Genomic DNA, 18510 nt, shown 5'->3' on the forward strand with positions numbered 1-18510 from the left:
ATTAGTTATGTCTATAGTCCATATGCACCAACTCGCTTCTCTAATACTCTATCGAGTGATGTCCGCTCATAGAGGGATAACAAATGTGCAAGCAGCTATCATGGTGAAAGTGCAAAAATGCTTCCCTAATTATTCACATGGTTTCATTGCACTTTACATCACTTTACGTAGCATGTTTGTGCGCACGTGCAATTCTTTCCTCATGATCATTGCACGTAACCTTCTTAACAACCAGTGCAAACATGACACCCTGTGCAGGATGATGCACTAGAGGTAGGATGCTTTACTTCTTTGCCGAGCTCGCTGAAAAGTGCCGTCATCGCAGTGTGTGACCGTGTTGTCGCAAGCTATATTTCGTGGCCCTTCATTAGCACGAGGCAAAAGGAGCTGTGTGAAACATAGCAATTCGCAGACAATTGAAATAGGTCCTTTTGAAGTCGCTCTAACATGCAATGTTGATGTATAAGCCATAAATACAGCAATTAAAAACTTATCAATTAATCATTACAAATCGGTTAGTAAGGAAGAACACAAAAATACCAGACACTTTCTAATGTTGCTGCTAATGACAAGCAGTTGGTTTCATCCCCATAAAAGGCTCATTTTTTTTAAAGCTTTGTGATTGATAGCTGCGACACCCTGTATATGGTTACGAGATGAGCATTCCTACTGTGTTATGATATATGAGAAGTCCCTGTTAAAAAATAGACAGTATTTTGACATTTCAGCCTAGCCAAAACGTCAAAGTAATTTTGTTGCATATTTACACAAATGCACACAGACAAGCATATATATATATATATATATATATATATATATATATATATATATATATATAGGGAGAGAGAGACACACAGAGAGAGATGATGATGAGTAGATAACAGATGACTCTTGGTAAGAGCAACAAGAGAGGAAAGGCTTATTCGATGTTTCAGCAGGAGTCTGGTCAAAATGTCAAATAAACCTTTCCTCTCGTGTTGCTGTTACTGAGGGTCTTCTACTCATTTCTGTCTGCTACGCCTTCCACCCTTCACCACAAACACAAACACATACACACACACACACACACACACACACACACACACACACACACACACACACATATATATATATATATATATATATATATATATATATATATATATAGGAAGCACACATATGCACGCGTACACACTGGATGTTTCAGAAAATGTGTCCAAATAGTTATACAATGCAGAAGACCGGACAGCTGTGCCATTTTGGCAGAATTGCATTGGTCACAGTGGCATGCACCTTAAAAGGGTGAACATCTGACCAATAATTCACAAGAATATAATGAATAACTTTTTAACCAGAAGAGTGAGACAATCAAAATTCTGGAAGAATAGAAGTTCTTTATGCAGGGAATTCTTATCCGCTTAAAGATTTGCAAAAGGGTGTTGCTGCTAACTACTACAGACTGAAGAAGTCCAGCTAACTTCATGCCGGAAACTGAAACCAAATTTTCTAAAAGCGCAGTTGCCGTGACCTTCAGTAACACCCATTGTGACATCATTGTTTCCCTCACATCGCTGGGTGTGGATGAGCAAATGAGGTTGTCAAGTGGCTATTTTTGCAAGAGCGATCAGGTGCAGCAAAGAAACGAGGTATATCACTGTTTGCTCATCGTTGTCCGGCAGTGCAAGGGAAACACTGGTGTCACGCTGTCACACGGCAACTGCGCTCTTTGAAAATTCGGTTTCAGTGCTCTGCATAAAATTAGCTGTACTTCATAGATCTGTAGAAATTAGCAGCATCGCCATTTTGAAAATCTTCAAACATATATGGATACCCTGAATTAAGAACTTCCATTATTCAATTAGGTTCAGGTGCCTTCCTGTTCTGGTTTAAAGGTTCGTCTATGTTTGTTAATTACTGTACAAATTTTCACCCCAACTCATTTTAGAGTGCATACCACTGTGAACAAGGCAATTCTGGCAAAAGTGTACAAATATCTGGTCTTTTGTTTTTTTGCAAGATTTCCAGACACAATTTTTTTTAAACAACAAGTATATAATGAAAAGGAGTTTCACAACTTCGCAATATTCTTGGCTTTGGTGCCCGATAACGTCGATCGGTGGACCGATCGCCAGGAGAGGTTACGCTCAACAAGTCATCCCACAGATGTCGCAGCAGCAGAGTAGGCAACGGTTTTATTCCTTTTCCATCAAAATACACAAAATAAATATATATTCCAAAAAATATAATACCAGTAGTACTCTAATTGTTGTTTTTGCCTTCCTCAGAATGTATGTATGCTGGTGATTTTGATGGAGGGAAAATAGAACCATCACCCACTCTGCTGCTATGACATCGGTCGGATGTCTTCATTTGTCTGTAACCCCGATGAAGATCAATCCGTCCACTGATTGAAACTGCTTATTGTTTCAATCAATGATTACTGTGAAATTGCAAAACTATCATTTCTAATCATCTGGCCCATTGGACAACCCTACTGTGTTTGTGTGTATGTATGTTATATGTGTATTATATACACACATACATGCACACACACATGCTTTTAAAATTGTCAATAGCACAGTGATGGGAGATGGAACAAATATTTATTTCTTAACCATTTCAACTGGTGGACCAGCCTTCTTTAGGAGATCCTAAACGGTTAGGAAGAAATAAATATTAGTTCTGCTTGTTATCCCCTATATACATATATATATATATAGGCACAACCAATGAAACTAGCCCCTTGAACAATTCATCTTCGTTCATGTGTGCATGTTTGTTTATATATATATATATATATATATAGTGAGTGAGTGAGTGAGAGAATAAAGGGTATACAGGGTCTGTCAGCAAGGTAATAAGACTTAGTATGGTAAAAATTTATTGATCCGATCAGTACATATTATTTACATTCTTCAATATAGTTTCCTTCAGCATCGGTACACCAATTACAATGTGATTCCCACGCTGCAAAGGCTCGCTAAAAGTCCACAGCCTCGTTTCGACGGTGTTCCCGCCATCCAACAGGCTGTCACAAAGTCTCTGAGTGAGGTCACAGCCGTGGACTTTCAGGGAGCCTTTGCAGCGTGGGGATCGCTTTGTAATCGGTGTATCGACCCCCAGAGAAACTATATTGAAGAATTTATATTATATGTGCTGATTGGATCAATACATTTTTACCATACCCAGTCTTATTACCTTACGGACAGACCCTTTATACCCCTTCTTCTTCTTCTCTCTCTCTTTATATATATATAAAAGACGGGGTACACTTATAGAAAAAGGCATATTTAGTTGCTAATGTTTTGCCATGAGCTAAACATTAGCAAATAGTATGCAAGTGATGTTTATGAACTGTAACGACCTCGATAAAGCTATTTCTTTAGAAACACTGGCAAACGACCAAGCACTGGAAAGGGCACTGTGTAGCTTGCAAATAAGCACAAGCATGCACAGCACAATATTGATGTTTCTGGCAGCATTATGACATAGGCAAGAAAAAAAAAAACTTTTTGCGGCACCTTAGTTTCTGAAACTTCTGTGGACTAGGTTAAATTTCAAAGAAAGGACAACTTTGAGGAAAAGAGAACTTGCTGCTAGTGAGAGCTGGACCCACAAACTCCGTTTGACACCATACATTCCTGTTGGCTTAACATAGTTATTCTGAGTAACACACATAAAGCACAAATTTATGATTCTGAGGATGTCAAGTTGCGTTGTGTAAGCCACAAAAGACCATGATATTTTGGACTGAAAATTGGAATGAAGCAGCGTCATAGAAAATAATGCATCTATTCATTGGCAAAAAATAATATCCCAATCTTGCCTTGCAATTTGCTCAAACCACAACCATCATAAAACTATTTGTGCCCACTATGCACAAAGCAAGTGAGGGAAGAAGGATGCATGATGATGTAAAATTACATTGATTATTTCAGACATTCACACAGCACTCTTCCCTGTACAATAAGCAACACTCATTTGAGCATAAAATGGCGTGTAATACAAAGCAATTTTCTGTACATACTTACATTATTTCTGCCAGGTGTAAACACCAACAACATTCAGAACATGCCCAGTATGCACTAAAGATAAAAGTACAGATAAATGCACTCATTAAAACATCCCACCAGCACAATTACTTGGTCTTCTTTAACAGCATGGGAGAGCTAGTAAGGTGTAACAAACTCAGTGCAGATGGAGGAGTGTATGAAACTTTCTTTGTCACTCTGTGTCTTGGAGTTTGGTCATTGTCTTTCAACATAGCACAACCCACTGTTTTGTTCCCTCTCTTCTTAGACACATGGTTTCCCTTTTTCACTGGGCTCCTCTGGGATAATACAAATAGTTCGTGTGGTGAAAGGCCTGTTTCACGCGATTTACTACGTGTAAAGCGAGATGTGCACTCTGGCAACACTGGTGAGCTAACAGAGGTTTCTGATGATGCAGAAGTCGCAGTCAGTACACCATCATTGTCTGCCCGTAAAATTTGTTCTGTAGAGGTGGAAAATGACTGGGTATCAGAGCTAGCCTGAGCTGCCACTAGATCGTCCAACGAGTCTACAGTCTTAACCGGTGAGCTTCTGTGACTTTTCATACTGAACAACTGTCTTGGTGTTTCAGTCTTTGGGAACAATGTCTGCCTTGTCAAAGTGGTAGTTGGCGACTTTGAGAGCATTCGCTTGACGGCTGGAGATGAATCAACAATACTGGAAAAATGAAGTGCGGACTTTGGTGTTGAAGGAGAACTCAAAAGTTTCTTTGAAACTCTTCTTCGTGGTGTCACGGTACACCGTAGTTCATTCCCTGTATGTAACTCGCTACCTCTAGACGCAAATTTTTTAGGTGTCTTCTCAATTTTGGGCACCTGCTCAACATCACTGATGGGAGAACTGAACAGGCATTCTGAACTATTCCACTCAGGTGGCGTTGCTTGCACATGAGAAAAAAGCATCTTTGGCCGGAGGCTCCTCTTTGGTGTTGTGCTGCTCTGAGCATACTGCATTTCAGCATTGCTCAGAATTTCCACAGCAGAATATTTAACCGGGGTCTGAGATTTTGAAGTTGTTGGTTGAAAGAAGTGTTTCTTTTCAGGAGTTTCCTCCACTACTGGCAATGTGATCGTAACACTACATTTTTTCCTCAGTAGCTCTTGCCGACGCTGAACGGCCTTCCTTCCTTGTTTCCCATGAGGTGTTTCTGGTACAAATGTTGTCTTTAGGACACGACGACGTTTTGCTTTTGGTGTTGAAGTTATGCCCCTTTGTGACTTTTTGCAACCTACTTCGTTTTCATTACTCTGCACATCCTCTGTCCTTGCCCTCTTTGCATGTTTTCTTAATGATTTGGATTCACTTCCTCTGTGCTTTGTGGAAGCCTGCTTTACCACAATTTGACGCTTCTCAAGTGCTAGTGGCTGCGAAAGGTCCACTCTGACCAAAGCTTTGTTCTCCGCAGCATTAGTGCTGTCAGTACCCCGCATTAAACTGAGTGACGATGGAATACTTGACAGATACGACTCCTGTGACTGCATAGAGGGAACAGATCCCAACTGAAAAAAGTCCCCTTCAGAACCAAGCGAAGTATCAAGCTGAGTGGAAAGAATCTGAATGTTTAGCTCCTCTGCAATTTCCGTAAGAATGTCTTTAAGGGTTGCTAGATAGGTGGCGCTCACAATTCCTTTCAAAAATTCACTAGCACATGCTGGGTTGTAAATAAAGGAAAGCGTTCGAAGCAGAGATGTTACTCTTTCCACACAATTGCCTGCTGGCTGAAAGTTCACTTCCTCCTCCAGTGCCAACAGTGCTTGCAGCTGATATTCATTAACACGACGTTTGAAGCTGTCATCATCTTTATGGTTCACATACTTCTCTGCAATTTGAACACAGCTCAAAGTGAAGTGAGTCCTAAGCACCTTGCAAGCAGTTTCACTACTACTTAGTTCACTTTGTTGACTTTCAGCAAGCCGCTTCACCACACTGACTATGTTCTGGGCACATGTCAACAAGGAGGCTGGCAATTCTGCATCAAGTGCAGCATCATAACATTCCTTGAGATGAATGACGAGTTGGTCAACATCAGAGCAAGGTGTTGCAACAAGTGCATTTTGGCTAAGTGAGGTGGCTTCAATGGTCTCCTCTGATGCAGACACAACAGGAAAAGAAACACTAAGGCATCTGCGCATATTAGGCACAGACACTGGTCGCGTGGGCTCATCACTCATAATTCTATGTTCACCCTTGCCCTTACTGACTGGGAGTTTTGTCCGGTACTCTCGTCGCAGCAACTTGAGCATGTAGTCTTGAGAAGTGGAATGTGCCTGCTTGCTGTTAGTATCAACTACACAACTGATGGAAGTAGGGACAAACCACCTTTCAAGCACATTTGCCGCAAAGGGTTTCTCCAAACGTGAACATGCACTACTTTTCCACAGGATGCCCATTTGTTTCATTTCATCTCTGTTACCATCTGCAAATTCCTTGCCAGCATTTTCTGACAATGCCATTGGTGTCATCACAGCTGGCTCTGTGATAATGTGCACAGAAAATGAAGCATAATCTATGGGGAACAGAAAACCAGAGTGTCTAAGACAAGAGTGGTTCAATGACAGTTCAACAAAAAGTGCACCGTTGTCATTCACAAGACAGGCCAGCATTTCACTCAATGCAGTGGCAGAAGTCTTTGAGTAGGTATGCAAGCTCGTGCCAGCACAGCGAAATATCTGTACCCGAGTGGACTGAAAAATACACAGCCTAGCATCTTGTTGTGTTCTACACAATATCCGTATCTCTTTCCAGTCTTCAGCAGCGACAGGCTCCTCGGTCACGCGAGAGGAATTATGGCACAGCACAGCCGATCCAATGTGGGTCCCGTTATACACTACGGGAGTCATTGGCTGTTGAGCCTTGTGCCCGATGGCCGTGGAAAAATAAGAGCCAGCCACATCACAAAAAGGAACAGCACTAAGGGGCCCATGTGTTGCTACCCGTCCGTCCGGGCCTAGACAAACACTTCCAGCAGCTACAAGCGTTGATATACATATAACGTCTCCTCCAAGAGCCGTTATAGCACTCCGAAGCTTGGGGCTAGCTGTCGTGCCACGGTCAAGGGTGACTTCCAGGGATGTCGTGTCAATCCAGAAAAACTTGACCGACGCGTTGGCGAACAGCAGGCGACGAACGTGGGCGGGGAGAATTTCATCTGCAACATCCGCACATGCAGTGGCTGATCTGCCCAAGAAGGCGGCAACATCGACGTCGGTATGCGGGCAAGGCGATATGTTAAATACGTAGTTCACATCCTCTTCACCTTCGCAGGTTTCGCTCACACACTTTCTCTTACGTTTTCTCGATTTCCACTTGACGGGCGACGAAAGGCTAGGAGCGTCCCACTGGTATTCAGAGAATATCTGTGTCAGTGCAGCACGCAGGACACTGCAGGGGGGATCTTTTTCGGTTGTGTTGCGAGAACCACTGCGGCCAATTGCTTCGCACGCTTGCCTGTAGTGTTCAAATCGCCTGACGAGATCGTCCTCGAAATCATCGAAAGTTTCCAGGTTGAACTCGCAGAATAGGCGCTTCTCCATACGCTGACGGGCAAGGCCGTTGCTGTTGTAAAACTTGTAACCCCACCGGGTCCTGTTCGTGCCAAAGTGCGTGAGAAACTTCAGGCAGCAGTATTTGACCGCGTTCACGGCCTGCTGGTAGTCAGCGACATTCAGTCGGTCTTCGCGGCTGAAGAACGACGCTACATCCACCAAAAATACCACTTTCGTCGACTGAAACATGTTTCGCGGGTAGAAACATCACTCGCGAACTTTGTACAGCAACACACAACGCGCCGTTCAAGCCATGACGGAAATTGTCCGCTACGGATGACCCAATGTTGCCAACCGGCCAACTTTCTGTTTGAAAAGGCCACCCCTGATAACAAAGAGAGTCGCAGTTTACCACTTGTTTACCTGTAAATAAAAGTATCGGTTTCCATTTGATAACTCACTCTCTGGGCCTTTGCGTCGCATATTTTGCCGTGCACTGCGCGAAAACCGAGACAAAAAGAGAGGGAGAGAAAATTGCGCGAATTTTGAAGTAAGCACACCTACTGAGCACCTTGGGCCAATTTATTTTGAACGCACAGTGCAGCGAACAGTGGCGATCAATGACGTTGGTTGAGTATTGGCACTGAGTTAGGGCGGTTAAGGCTCATTCACACATGCGACTAGCACCGGTCGCGCAAGGAACGGTTGCGCACGCATCTGTCCTTTGTGCTGCATGCCAGTCCCACCACTCACAAGAGTGTCGAATCGAGCTCAACTAGCAGCATTTCAAATTAATGCACGGCCTCGTGGCATAATTGGTTTGAAACTAACGCGCGTGTAGCTTTTGTATTTTCTTTAATTATTGTGCTTGTCGTAGTTGTCCCCCGCACTGAGAGCGCGGCGCAGCGTCGTTAGAGGAGGGGAAAGAGGAGTGAAACAAGCGAGCGGAAAGGCTGCTGCCGCGGATAAGCTAATAATAGTGCACCACTAGTGATTGGCTCCCCTTCGCAGGTGAACCAGTAGATCAGACCAAAATTGCACAGTCGTAAGCGAAAGCTCGAGATCATGGCACTAGCGAAAAATTGAACTGGTCAAACATGTGCACTTGGGCTTGAGCCATTGCAGCTTGAGCCATTACTCAAGCTGCTAAGGAAAAAAACAACACCTATTGGTCCCTGGACTTCTTCTCATGACAAAAATGACAATGGTTTTGTCTGGTCTCAGCTGCAACAGTAAACATGTGCTGCTAACCATTAAGCAACAGGTTCATCGAATCAACCGAGGACCATTCTAAATCCTGTCTTGCATTTAGTTTTAGCTGGGACCAGTTGCAGTTGATCGGGATCATGGATCATGCTATCACTTGAGTTTAAAGGGACACTAAAGTGAAACAATGAATCAATTATGACTGATAAATTCTTCTCTGAAAAACTCTACTGTCATTAACACCATCATAGATTTTATTAGAGGAGAGAATCAAGGTAAGTTTTATTTTTAAATTTTGTGCAGAAATGTCTGCAGATGTCAGCATGAAGTCACAAATTTCAATGTATTTTTTTTTGTTCACATTGACAAAACAAAGTTTCTTGAAACCTGGTACGTTAAGTGTGAGGCCCCCTCGGAGAACAATGTGCTGTATTTTTCCCAATTAACCCGTACATGATCGTGAAAAAAAATCCTACCAAACTTACCAGAATTTTTTTTTTAAATGCTCAGTTTGTAGAGCTTTGTTTTCTGAATAAAATGGCACCATTATTTCAATTCAATGGGGTTTCTTTATTTCCTAAATAGAGCAAGCAAAATTGCTTAAAGAAAGTTTCGCTTCATGGCCCGGATGTCATCAGACTCCTTAGATGAGAAGACATCATTTTCCATTTCCGTATAGAACTCCAGAGCTGTCATCTGATGAGGTGTCATCAGAACACTTTCTTTTATGCATGCATTCATTCCCTTGTGGTGAGGAGGCAGCCATGTTATACACGGGATTATCAGAGGTGGCAATATAATGAAAAGTACAACACAAATGGCACAACATCGACATTGTGTCCACCTAGTGTCATAAATCACAACTACATGCAATAGGCCAGACAAATTTTTATTCTTGATGACTGCAGTCATCATTGGTACAAAGTTTCACTACATTTATCAATGGTTGTTAAATGGTTAAGAACTATATAGGCACTGTCAAAATCTATGGCATCACGGTGAATTGATGCAGGAACTTCAAGGTGGCATTTTTACTTTTTTTCCCACATACGAACGCCACCTGCAATATTCTTTTTGTTTGTTTTTCTACTTGCCAATAATCTCCTTGCAGCAGGAGTCGTGCTTTTGGTAATGTGAAAGGATAATTTACTAACATGAGGTTAATTTAACGATAATTCTCTTCAGTATCCCTTTAATTGCTTGTGCCGGTAATGTATACGCAAGCCCTGAATGGAACCAGTAAATAAAAACACATTAGGACCCTTTCCAAGGGGAGCTATTGATCTGGTCAGAGGTACAAACCAAAAAGGATTCATAAACAAAATGGTAACAAGTTGTGTCAGTTTGCATACAAGTTGAGCATTTTTAAGTTCCCCCCAATAACACAAATCACCAGGGCATCACAGTAATACTCAGTTTATTCAGTTAGTCAAAACGTGCAACATCCATACAACCAATTCACCTCTAAATTTTCGACATTTTTTTTTTATGAAGTTCAGGTTTTGAAAATCTGCACAACAAAAGAGTGGCTCCATCCGACACAAAACAGCATTTTAAAAGTTGTGTCAAAGTGATATAAAAAATTGCGGTATTAACAGCTGGTCAAAAAAATAGGTGTTCTTTCCCACCCCCGCACATCTGTTTTTGGCACCATGTTTGTGATGTGGCAAACCTGAAAAATGCATGCTGAACCATTCTGCCTTTTGACTAAACATCGAAATATGTTCCTCCTTCATGTACTCATGAAATGAAAGTAGGACAAAATTGAACATGAAGCTGTCAGCCTTCTAAAGTAGAGGTGCTTGCAAATGCATCACAAATGCAAATAGTCATTTGTGTGTCTCTCACCATATCATCTGCTCACTGCTTGTCTTAGTGGCAACTGAAGTTACTGCTGATCATGTAGTCAGGTAGAGGAGTGCTCACAAGTGAATCTCAAGACCTTTAAAGTAACTGAAATGAGATTGTGAGGGATACAGCCAGATCAAAAGTAAGTAAAGCTTCATATAACTGCAAGTTTGTTAAGGCTTTCGATGCTCGAGGCAGAAAACAAAGGATTAAAGCACATGGCAAACAGGGACTGTTGATAGAAGACTAAATGTTACTATGCATGGCCAAGGCTGTACAACAGCCAGCCAGGTAATCAGCACCAAGGGTTACTGAAGCCCCAGTTGGAGCAGCCTGTAGTCAGCGCCAAAACTCTTTGGCTAAAATTTGAGCTGGCAGTCTGCTGTAGCCCTCCAGTTACTTCTAAGTGCCTGTATTAACCACACCAGGCTAGGAATCAACCAATGGATAACTGGGAAAAACACAGCAATGAAATCTTGCAGCACTTTGCCTAACAGAGGAAAGTTATGCAACACCACTGAATAGTATGCATGCAACAAGCTTTGCCTCAGCGTACAACAAAAAGTGCTAAAGAAAATGCTGTGCTCACTGGCATGCTTTGGTTTAAGCTGCATGAGCGCTAACGGTGAAAACGCAACATGAGAGAATTCTGTAAATTTATTTGGCATGCACATTAAAAAAAAAGGGGGGGGGGGGGCAAAGTGACAAAAACCTGGGGGCAGAGAAAGAAGCAAAAATCTACAAATGTAAATAATTTCACTTGTTTTCCACATATGAATACCTTCATTTGCCAAAATGTCTTTTGTACTACAGCAATCTTCAGTTTTCAATGGCAATAAAATGCACCTTACTTTTCTTGACCACCAGTCTTACAATGACCCTGACGTGCAAAAACAGAACGATTTTTAATATGATGCAATGGTAATGGCTAAATATCCTAAACACATTGTTCCACGAAAAAAAAAAAAGCATTGGACATTACAACTGTTGTAATAAAATTTCGAAAATTTCACGTTACATGTGAACAATGAGTGCACTCATAATTACGGATCAGTTGAAAATGCCAGCAAGCATCACACATAGAAACAACCCTATTTTTAAAAAGAGGATGGGAGAAATTACAGCAGTTTATTATATAACATTGTGAAGTTTTTATAAGAGGTGCTAAAAAGGATCTTGATTATTTCGGCTGCTGTCAAAAGCTGACATTTCAGACACTTCGGCAGTTGATTTCTTGATTTTCTGCGACACTACTGGAATTTAGAAATGGTAAAAAAACTAAAGCAAAGCACACAACTCCACTAGGATATTATTGAGGAAACAAATGGCCTACTTGGTACCAGATCTTCATGCATGCTGCTCAAGATTTACACAGGTAAGAAAAAAAAAGAGCTGTGTCAAGTCTCAATTGCTAAACATTAAAAAACATTGGAATTATTTCACTATATGGAAAAACACGTGGCATAGATGAGAACTTTGTGCAAGAATGCATTACAATCTGTTCACGAAGCATTTTAAACAAATGTGGTTTTGCCAAATTGCTGCTGGTAAGGAAATAAAAGGGAGGGAAGAGAGCAAGAGAGCATTCATGCCTTGGCAAACCACACTATAACACACAGGTGCAATGGGAATGACTAGAAACTGCAGGTTCTTAAGCTGGTGGTTTGCATAACACAAGGACTACTGACCACCTTCGGAGTAGCACAGCAACCTTTCTGAACTGACAGCATATAGTAGGTTGGTAACTAAACATATTATGCCAAGGTATTGACTATGTATACATACAATAAAATGGGTGACACTCAACTTGACTTTTAGTGGCACTGTAGGAAGCATGTGCGAGACATCAGTTTATGACCAAATATGAAAGTCCCACTACAAAGTATTGCCACTAAGTGCCTAAAAGCATTCAAATAGGCTGCAAAACAAAAATCAAACAAACAAAAAAGGGGGGAATTACCTCTGAAATGCAGTTAACCTGTTGATTTTGATACAAAAAGTAAAAGTTGACTTCTGCAAAATAAAATATTTGTGGGAGGATCAAGTGGGGAAATGGCTGGCTAGATCTGAAAGGGTTAATCCAATGAGCTTCAACACATAAGTTAGCCATTGCTTGATTTGTGCTCATTCTATGACAACTCCACTCTACTGTCCCTAGTGCCAGTTTCTGAGTGTAATGTGCTGGCTGCTCATTGAATGTCATAAACACCAGACAGTCCCTGCAGGGCAGTATTGCTGTGCCACTCCGAAGTTGCTACCAGTGGCCCAGGAATGAGCCACTGGCATGTGCAAACTTACAGCTCTGTTGAAAGAACACCAATGCGACAAAGCTGGCTACATATACTGCAAGACAAGTTAATCTGCAGCAATATTTAACGGCATATGACTAATAAGTAAGGAGCTGAGCATAGCGTGTCTATCTGACAAATGTGTGGTCCACACACGACATTCATGTCACAGCAAGGTCACATGCATTCCAATAGAAGGTGCCAGGAAGAAAGAGGAAGGCAAAACGGAAGCAAAAGACCGGCTCTATGCTTCCATTTTAGCACAATTATTATATCCTTCAAAAAGTTCTGCATACACAAAATCATGCAAGTGATGCTCTCTGTTCAAGGACAAGGGTAGTTACTAACTGCTAATGAGAGGAAGAAATGCCAGAAAATGCACTGTGTGGTGGGGAACGACAGGGCCATTTCCAAAATCCCAAAATCAGTCTGCCAGCTCGCTAATAATTTTTCAAAAAAAAAAAGTTATTGTAGATGACTACAAAGATCAACGATAGCACACATGGACCTGTATCTTCACATATATACAGTTGTAAATCAAATGCACTGGAGCATTTTAGATGCCCGCAATGCTGCCAATTTAAATTCTATAATATAAAGCAAATAAAAATGAAGTTTTTCACACAGTCATGGCATTTCCTATGCATTTCCACCCCTCAGTCTTCAACCAAACAACCTGAGAAAGCAGGCATTCTCCGTGCCCTAAAGAGCCCGCACTAATTAAAAACGTAAGCATCAGTTACATTTCAGCATCACTCGTGGCACACACATTCCACTTCTTTCAAGACGACAAAAACATTTGTTATTTATGACAAAAAACACACACACGCAAAAAAGAAAAAAGGAACTACTTGCTTCAGACATGGTTAAAGAAATGGCATGTCACTTTAAAGCAGGCAATGCTACCATGTGCTGAAATTATGCTGGTTGTGGGAAACCAGATGGTGGTGAGACCTATTCAAAAATGCAGTTCGCTCCGCAGCAACAACAAGAGATTAGAGTGCCTGCAGCAATAAAACAAAGTACAATTACCTCCCATTACTCATATTGCCAGCGCATGGCAATATTCTATCAAAGGTGTGTTTGTCATGCGGTCACCTGATCATTTATTTTCCTACTTCTGCAAGAGAAGGGGCACTATGTAGTACAACTCTTCCATTCCATTGCCGTTCCATATCTGTCAAGTGCTCTCCTCGATTGGTCAAAAGGTCCCAGGCTACGCCCACTGCACTTGTCTGTCACGAGATGCAACAAAATCCGCAAAAATGCCCCATCGGAATAATGTGCCAAGCAAAAGAAACTCTTTCAGTGTAGCTGTAGAGTGCCCCGCTCCGTATGGTTCGATGGCCATCCGCTGGTCGTTCTGGCACTGGGTACCTTTATTTGGCAGCAAAACTGAATTTATTTGCAAACAACTACATTTTACAGGGTGGTATAACCGTGAAGTAATTTAATTTCTTTCAGGATGGAATTCGCTGCCATTTTCTGTTCAGTTTCAGAAGAAGCGCACTTGCTAGCTGGTCCACAGATCTTCAAGATTGTCCTGCATAAAATAGCATAACCTTTGCGTACTTGCCAATTGGCATCAGCGGTTTTTGTAGTTTCCGGTCGCCACTTGTTCAGTAGGCAAAATGGGCGAGGCCTGGATATTTCTGACCAATTCAACCAATCAGAGAAGCCTGACAGCGAATTTGGAATAAAAACGACAAGAATAGAGTTACATTATACTGGTCCAGGATAGTGCAAAAACTGCGCACCATCTCAAAGTCTCCAATATGTCTGAATAATAATGGGGAATTAAAAAAAAAAAAAAAAAAAGATGCAGGACACCCAAGTCTTGTTACCTCGATTTTGCATATCTTTAAGCACAAAGAACAAATTTCAGCCAACAGTAGTCTCTCTTTCAGGATTGCAATAGCTAACCTTCTCATGTTCAAGGATTGAGATTAATCTTTAGAACACAATTTCCCAGAGCTTTCATTTTTATCACCATGCTGGTGGTCATGAAATGAAAATGTTCTCTAGATACACATTTAATTAGCCAGCCCATTCCTGCTAGCATGCCAGCATAAACCAATGTCTAAAGCACAATAACGACAATATTCAACATCCACACTACTGGAAATTCTATAAATACCCTACACAAAACAGACTCTTACAAATATGTCCCTTTTTAAAGAGAGAAGCACAGCGACAAAATAAGAAAACTGCCTCATATATAAAAAAAAAACTCCACCACGAGCTCACTGGGCAGATGTGAGAAGATGGCTCAGGATGCCTTTCCATTCAATAACAACCATTCTAAAGCATTCATATAAAGCAACTTGAAGGCACACATTTGGTCTCAACAAGTGAGCAAAGCAAAAGTTATATAAAAGAGAAAAGAAGAAGATTGCCAAAAATGAGGAGAAAGCACATTCATTCCATGAAGGAGATGTTCACAGCCACACTAAAGTGAGAGCTAAGCAGCGAAACACAGAAGAACGCAGTTCTTGAAGAAGATAGGCAAGCATTAGTAAGCAGCATAGTGCATACCGAGAACAAGCACAGAGCATGCAGAACACTGAAGAAGGTATAACTTGAGAAGACACATACATTCAGTGAAATTTTACACACACACACACACACACACACACACACACACACACACACACACACACACACACACACACACACACACACACACACACACACACACAGATATGCCATTAAGCAGGCATATATGCAAGAAAGACACTCATTCATTCTAACAGCACTTGGTCCATGCGTTCAAAGTCTTTCATTCAACACTGTTTTTCACCGCATTATATATAAGCTGTGTACCATGCAAATTGAAGCATAATACACATGCAAATTCTCATATTTTCACAAAATACAGTAGCCCAAGGCAAGAGAAGAGAGAAACAAACAGTAACATAATGGGAAAACAATGGCTGGTTAGAACAGCACTGGGAAAATGACACATCCTGCACACTTCCTTTCTTAGAACATTTTGTAGAATGCACAAGCATGTGAGCTAATTGTAATGGTAACTGTCATGGGAAATCTACTTGATGAAAGTCCCAGTGGCCCAATGTTAAAAAAAAAAAGACAAAGATGAAGAGGAGCCAGAAAAGAATTTTCGCAGGTTGGGCAGACACTAAAAGAACATTTAGCAGGTAGAATAGGGTGCAAGATGAAGATATAGTTCGAACTGAAGAGCCATAACCTAGGGTGACTGCAATGAAACAGAGATTTCTGAACAGCATACCTGCTTTTTAGCCGCTCGTCTTTGCAGGGGTTTGGAACAAACAACAGTGACAAGACATTCCATTCTCACTCAAGTTAAAAGCCCAACAAAAAGAGGCAAAGAGGAAAACAAGGAGCATGCTCAAAGCAGTCATAAAACACCACTTCCAAAACTTGCTAAACACCACTTAGAATTCTGTCACTAGAGAACAGTATGTTGCTCTCCGAAGCTGAATTGATAAAAAGAGCAGAAATGATAACAGAAAACTTGGAAATAAAGAAAGAGAACTCCAGCCCGAGGGAAAAAATATAGTTTCCACAAGAGTGCATAGCAATGTGATCAGCACAGCATGTGCGATGTGTAAATTCATCAGCCTATATCTGCTGATAAAAAGCTTCCACCCACTACCTTGTATCTCACAAGAAAAGCTTTCAGTCTTTTAGTCTGCATGTACAGAAGTCTCAGGGACATACTGAAATATTCAGAAGTGTTGCAGCTGGTTTGCTTATGTGCAACATTAAACTGATCACAAAAGTGTACAATGACTTCAGCACCTTCAACCTTATACATACAAGTCTCCAGGAAAAATACATGAGAAAAGGGTTAAAAAATATCAATATTGACTACTTATTTCACTAAATTTCAGATCCCCTACACTAAGGATGTAATCTTTTTTCCAAACATTTTGTTGGATGGTAAAGTGATCCTATGAATGTACAAAGAAGAACAATAGTGAATTTAACTATGCTGCTGATATTATTAACCTGCTACAATTTCACATCATTTTTATCAGCTGCTGCAGTGACAAATACTGAAGATCAGGTGGTGACACTGTCCATTGGCACAGGCACTTTTGACACAAATGTCAGGAGCAGAAACAGAGCAAGATGCTACATATAGTTATGAAAATGATTATGCTAAATTTATTCATGTTGCTACAGAGCACTTACATAATACATCAGGAACATTTCAGTTACCTTGATGTTTAAAAATTATGTTTCAATTTTCTTTTTCCTTGCAGTATAAGATTGAAGCAGCTTCTTGAACATACACATAAAATTTTTTTAGAAATTTCAAACTCTCACTGTACCTCAAAAAATAAACTCGTTACTAGTTAACTTGTCACATCCTGCAATGTCATGGCATACAGCTGGGATGTGCTGCCAGCTGTGCTTGCAGTTGTGAAGCCAATAAAGCTCTTAATAAAAGGGTATAGGAAAACAAAGAACATCCCAAGATGTGTGCAGGAGAACAAGACAACCCACTTAAAAAGTATAAAGGAGGAAATTGCAAAAGGGTCACTAGTGAAGAAGGGCACATAGCCCATACTGCTCCTGCTTACGTGCATAAAAAAAGCACCTAAAAGCAGCCCTGGGAATCGTGCATCATTAGCAGTAGTGGAGTCACATTTCAACTATATTTCTGAGTTTGGATCTGCTGCCAGGTTGGAAATAAGCGAAGTTCGCAGTGGTGGTTGCAGGTAAAACAAGCCAACAGTACTTGAAAGATGACCCAATTCCACAAATGCATACACAGAAAGAGAAAGAAACGAAGAAAGTTTTCCCAACTAAGTCCAGAGAGGCACAGTGTTAAGCGGAAAAGTAACAAGGCAGGTTTGACAAGTATGAAGGAGGAGGGGAAAAGGAGGGGTCAATAAAAGTGAGCAAGAATGAAGACATTGAAAGATGTACAACAGCTCACACAGGGGTGGAGAAGGCTGCTGCACAAAGAGAGCTCAATCACAAGATGTGGTGGTTTTGAGGCTGCTCGAAGTGCCAGTCTTGAGAGCCGGTACTCCATCTTTTCCTATGAAGAGCTGCAACCCCTGGCCCTCGGTAGGCTCTGCCTCGAGGTTTGTGTCGCGGATGAGATCCTCTATGAGCTGGTCAGCATTGACACGTGTTGAGTCCATGCGATGTTCCTCAGTGATCTGTTTCTGCAACATAAAGATTAAATCAGGGGGGGAGGGGCGGGCAGGCTTTTCAAACAACACGCTTGGACTATGCTTATATGATGGACATTGTGCCATCAAAATAAGGAAGTTACGACCTCTACATATTGAAGCAGACCACTTCTTAAAAAACCTTTGAACACTGCAACAAAATATTCATATCAAGCAAACAACCACATGTTCTATATACACATAAAATACAATGCTTATCTGAAACAAAGTGACAATGCAGAAGAGAGATTGTGCTAGAGAACTCGCAAAAGAAGGCTTGTCAGAAGTTGGAATAAGCACCGAGGGCTGCCAGTGAAGCAAGAAATGCACACACACAAACAAGCAAGCAAAGAATACCCTTATTCACACTGCTTCTGAATATCTGGTTGCCTCGCAATTTCAAAGCTGGTTGATGATCTGGAACTAGTACATAGCATATGACTTCATGCAACTATGTACGTATTAACGCTGATGACAAACA

General features: G+C 41.2%; 2 protein-coding genes across 4 annotated transcripts in view; both read right to left on the minus strand.

Moving 5' to 3' along the window:
• Positions 1–3888: 3888 nt before the first annotated feature.
• On the minus strand, positions 3889–7844 carry LOC119396598 (treslin). The gene has a single exon (XM_037663879.2). The coding sequence runs from the start codon at positions 7763–7765 to the stop codon at positions 4118–4120; it is 3648 nt and encodes a 1215-aa protein (XP_037519807.1). The 5' UTR covers positions 7766–7844; the 3' UTR covers positions 3889–4117.
• Positions 7845–10122: 2278 nt separating this feature from the next.
• LOC119396605 (protein FAM102A) overlaps positions 10123–18510 on the minus strand; it is a 49600-nt gene continuing 41212 nt past the window's right edge. For 2 of the 3 annotated variants that reach the window (XM_037663905.2, XM_037663891.2), the window contains exon 8: positions 10123–18023. In XM_037663905.2, the coding sequence (XP_037519833.1) occupies positions 17823–18023 (201 nt within the window). In that variant the 3' untranslated portion in view covers positions 10123–17822. The remainder of the gene's footprint in view (positions 18024–18510) is intronic. The other variant, XM_037663898.2, reaches the window with a different exon arrangement.

This window comes from Rhipicephalus sanguineus, chromosome 1 (assembly GCF_013339695.2).
Source record: "Rhipicephalus sanguineus isolate Rsan-2018 chromosome 1, BIME_Rsan_1.4, whole genome shotgun sequence".
NCBI classification, from domain to species: domain Eukaryota; kingdom Metazoa; phylum Arthropoda; class Arachnida; order Ixodida; family Ixodidae; genus Rhipicephalus; species Rhipicephalus sanguineus.